We start from the raw sequence: 4,903 nt of genomic DNA, 5'->3' as shown, positions 1-4,903 counted from the left end.
AACTTGCCACCTTGTCGGGAAGCGGCATCAGGAATTTTTTTAAAGTGGAATCCTCGAATATGTCTCTCCTTTGTTCCAGGTTGTTTGGGTGGAGGAACACGACAAACGCTCGTTCCTGCTCGACCTGCTGAACGTGGCCGACATGCACCAGCCATCTGCCGAAAGCCTGACGCTAGTCTTCGTCGAAACTAAGAAGGGTGCCGACTCCTTGGAGGACTTTCTGCATCAGGAGGGCTACCCGGTGACCTCCATTCATGGCGATCGCAGCCAGCGCGAACGGGAGGACGCATTGAAGCAGTTCCGGTCCGGAAACACGCCCATCCTAGTGGCCACTGCGGTGGCGGCTCGTGGACTGGATATTCCTCATGTCAAGCACGTGATCAACTTCGATCTGCCCTCCGACATTGAGGAGTACGTCCATCGAATCGGACGTACCGGCCGTATGGGCAACTTGGGCTTGGCCACCTCCTTTTTCAACGACCGCAACCGCAACTTGGCCAGCGGCATGCTCGATCTGCTAGTGGAGGCTAAACAGGTGCGTTCGATCTTCCTTCTTCTGCAACTCAACCGAGAGTTGGACGGGTATTTTCTTTTAACTTCTTTTTGGGTATTTCGCCTCAATAATTTATTGCGAAATAGGAGCACTATTCATCAATCTGTAGCAAAAGACGTGAGGAAATTCTGTCTTTTTTAAAGACAAAATTATTGAGGCGAAATACCCAAAAAGAAGTTTGTAAAAAAAGGCGCAAGCAAGTTTTGACGGTTTGGCGATTTTCAGGAATTCCCATCGTGGCTGGAAGGCGTGGCGTCAGACAGCCGCCTAATGGGCTCAGGCCGAAGAGGCGGCGGCAAGCGGTATGGCGGCAACGGCGGCGGCAGCAGCTTCGGCAGCCGCGACTACCGCCAACAGAGCGGAAGCTCTCAGCGCTCATCGAAACCCAACTCGGGCGGAAACTACGGCGGCAGCAGCTACGGAAACGGAGGTAAGAATTGCGGTTTTTCTGTTGATTTGTGCGTGATAAAAGTGCTTTTTAACTAACGCAGGCATGGACCGCGCTAGTAACTTCGGCGGAAACTACAACTCCAACAGCAAGGACGACTGGTGGTAGGGGGCCACAGCAAACGGGGGGCGAACGACTAAACAGTGCATAAAAAATATATTCAGCTCTTGTACTATTTAGATTTGAGTACGACACATTTATTAACCATTAACCGAAATTGCGCTGATTTCAGGAACTCGTCGTAGCAATGCTATAGCTCATTGAATATCCACCATAAAAAACTAATGTGAATAGGTTTATTAGGGGGGCGGTCCAGCCGCTCATTCGTAATTTATTTTGTTAATTTGACCCCGCCGGTTTTCATCTATCACTTGCTTGCCGGCATATTTCACGTTTTTATTGTCTAATTCCCGAAAGCATACAGTGCAAGGCCCGAACGAAGCCCCAGTCCTTTGGGCTGGTCGCTTCGCTTGGTCCCGCTGTATAGTAATGCATACCGTTATTACTGTAGAGCATCAGAGTGGCAAAATAAAGCATTTCTATTAGTTAATCAGGCGTTGTTTGGATTGGGGCTCAGGAATGGAAACTCGCCGCTTATCAACATATTTGTATTTTCAAGTAATAAACATAAAAATAGTAGTCGTAGTACGTGAGCCGCCACTTAAAACCATCATCGAAAGTAAATAAATACACATTTTATACACAAACGGGCAAGTTTCAGACACACGAAAAACCAATATACAAAAATGTACAAAAACTACGCGCCGGCATCTCATCAGTATGAAAAATAAAAATTTGTACATCTCCAACACAGATACACAAGGTTTGGGGTACTACTAGGCCCGCCCTACTTGCCATTAAAGCGGCCGTTTGTACAAAAATAAGCCATCTCTACCTAAGTATAATACTGCCTGCATCCAGATCCTGGATAGCGTGGAAAATCCACCCAATCCGGAAGTTTCAACTGAAGGGACTTAGAGCTACGCTGAATCGAGGCTGAAATTGACCGGCCAATCAATTGCACCCCCTTCAATAACCTAGACCTTAACCGACACTAAACTCTAGCGATTTGTCTTGTGACTAAACAATCAATGGGGCGATCATTCAAAAGTACAAATCTTAGTATTGCTTTTCTCATAATCAGTCTAAAAAATAACGCAAAACAGCGCCTCCCATTGGGGCGGATAGAGGCGGAGCCGCAACATCCAGGTCCAGAACAGATGAAGGAGATCGAGGCAATGGGGGGCGCTGTTTCCTAATAAATACCGTAAAATCTACTCTACAAAAACACAGGGACAATGAGTATCATTTACAATACAGGGGAGAGAACTTAAACATAAATATCACGACGAAATCGGCACCAGAAGTGCGCTATTCGAGTTTTCGCAGCGGAAGCTTCGCCACTCAACTATACGCCCAAAACCCCCTTCAAATAACGATTTCCAGCCCTTTAGGGGGCCCCATTTGAGTCCAAAGCACCAAGTTAGGTGCACTCGATAATGTGCGGCTGGGAGGACTCGATCACGCTCGGCCTGCTCTCCTTTTGCTGCGCCTGACGCCCCATCTGATTGGTCTGGATCAGGCTGGAAATCGGCCTGCCAATCTGGAGCGCGCCGTGTTCCATCGGCTGGTGGTGCATGAAATGATCCTCTTGTGTCTCGCACAGACCTGCAAAGGAAATAGTCCTTTAGGGAGAATTTGTGCAAGTTGACAACGTCGGGATTAGTTACACAATAAATATCACTCGGTTTGACTTATCTGCTGTGTCAAATGTCCAAGAATTCTTGACACCGATCAAAGTGAAATGTGTTTTGGTGATTTTTCGATGAAAAATCCGTAAGATGGTGATGGCGAACCGACAACATGATGAAAGGTAAGTGGAGCATTAGAGAATCTGTTTGTATATGCGGGAAAAATAAATCTTGGATCGAGAGGTCAAGCTTCAACTTGTCAAACTCCAATTTGTGACTGATGCTCAGTCTTGCTATCTATTTCCAGTTTCAAATGAGAATTTCTGGAAAAATTATTACAGACATTTTTCTCGCCAGAAAACGACTCAATCTTGTACTAAAAAATCGTCAAAAACTTGCAAATTAGCGCACAAGCTGAGCAAATAGCAGACCGCTGCACGGACCCAGTTTTGCCTGACAAATTTTTCAACAATTTGCCACCGATGCTTGTGTTATTTTTAATCATTAATCATTTTTAGAAACCCCAAGTTTGATATTACGCGTATTTTTGGGGACACCCTGTGTAGCGAAAATAGCTTTAATGGATGGCCTCTATTATCTGCATAAAAAAAATGTCAATATTACACCGGTTTGCTATGTTCTTTCACCCCGTGTTATTTGCATCACCCTGTATATGTATAGTACATCTCTAGTGGTTTTATACCGGGTGTCCCGTAAGCACGTGATCAAAAGGGTACTGCGACAATCTTAGGCTCGAATGAAGACGCTTTTGTCAGAACAGTAATTTTCAGCCCCAACTTTACTCAGCTGGCAAAAATCAGGCTTTAGTGGCATTTTTGTGCAAGTTTCAGCGTTTGTAGATACAACTGTCTTCTAACGAGTGTGAAAGTTTCAAGTTGTTGCTTGCTCTACTTTGGGAGTTGTGAATTTTCAAAGAAGATGGCGCAGCGGGCAGGAAAAACTCGGTTTAAGCCCAACATTTTCTCATTTGAGAAAAATCAGGATTTAGTGGCATTTTTGTGAAAGTTTCGGCGTTTGTAGATACAACTGTCTTCTAACGAGTGTAAAAGTTTCAAGTTGCTACTTGTCCTACTTTGGGAGTTGCGAATTTTTAAAGAAGATGGCGCAGCTGGCAGGAAACACTCGTTTTAAGCCCAACATTTTCTCATTTGAAAAAAATCACGATTTACTGGCATTTTTGTGCAAGTTTTAGCGTTTGTAGATACAACTGTCTTCTAACGAGTGTGAAAGTTTCAAGTTGCTACTTGCCCTACTTTGGGAGTTGTGAATTTTTAAAGATGGCGCAGCGGGCAGGAAAAACTCGGTTTAAGCCCAACATTTTCTCATTTGAAAAAAATCACGATTTAGTGGCATTTTTGTGCAGGTTTCAGCATTCGTAGTGTAAACTGTCTTCTAACGACTGTGTGTTTAAGGAGCCCAAAAATATAAAAAGAGCATCAGCGCAGCAAATTGGCAAAAAATGAGTTGATTCTAGAAGAGAACTTCTTCTAGAAGACACTCAAGAACTCCTCACTCGCTCAAAGCCAAACAAATCGGGTGCTTTACGAAAATATGAGTCTTACATAAGAACAAATTCAAAGCGAGTCTGATTAAAATCGATCGTAGCATTCCCCTGCCAATTAGTTTTAAAACCTGCTAGGCCTGGGCAACACTGTGTTGAGTTGTGCTATTGAGTTGTTGCCGCTCTCTGAGTTAATGAGATATATTATTATTACATTATATTAAAAAGGAAAAAAGTCATAAACTTTTTCCAGCAACGGAACTGAGTTACTGCGCCAACTCCTAAAATTTCCCTGAGTTACCCAGGCCTAAAACACGCTCCGGAAGCGAAAGAGCCGACTGGAACAACGCTTGGTAGAAAATCTTGCCCCAAACAGCATTCTTACAACTTTTCCTATTAAAGTTCCATTTCCATTAAACTCAGTTTTAGTCCCAAAACCCCAATATTTGCCTTTCCACGCAGGGGCGGATCCAGATTTAAAGTCAGGGGTGGGGGGTTATGTAGAAAAAATACAGTCTTCTGTTATCTATGAAATTAGAAAAATGATCGTCGTTTTGTGGGTTTTGTGTGGCGCAAGATTATTGCAAAATTTCATGTTTTCCGTCCCGTTTTGCATGTTTCTCGGAAGCAAAATGAGCAAGAACGCTCGTTTTTACCTCATTCCAGAGATAACTAAATGGCCTTTATTC

At 44.0% G+C, this 4,903-nt stretch overlaps 1 protein-coding gene across 1 annotated transcript in view; it reads left to right on the top strand.

Moving 5' to 3' along the window:
- The window catches only part of LOC125502995 (ATP-dependent RNA helicase DDX3X-like), a 1,805-nt gene extending 254 nt beyond the window's left edge, over positions 1-1,551 (top strand). The window contains exons 2-4 of the mRNA XM_048662635.1: positions 46-535; positions 779-983; positions 1,045-1,551. Of these exons, the coding sequence (XP_048518592.1) occupies positions 46-535; positions 779-983; positions 1,045-1,109 (760 nt within the window). The 3' untranslated portion in view covers positions 1,110-1,551. The remainder of the gene's footprint in view (positions 1-45; positions 536-778; positions 984-1,044) is intronic.
- Positions 1,552-4,903: the final 3,352 nt, after the last annotated feature.

Source organism: Dendroctonus ponderosae, unplaced genomic scaffold, assembly GCF_020466585.1.
Source record: "Dendroctonus ponderosae isolate FM_Combo_2020 unplaced genomic scaffold, Dpon_F_20191213v2 Dpon_F_20191213_11, whole genome shotgun sequence".
Classification (NCBI taxonomy): domain Eukaryota; kingdom Metazoa; phylum Arthropoda; class Insecta; order Coleoptera; family Curculionidae; genus Dendroctonus; species Dendroctonus ponderosae.
The sequence above is the reverse complement of the archived record's forward strand: the minus strand, read 5'-3'. Positions and strand labels throughout refer to the sequence as shown.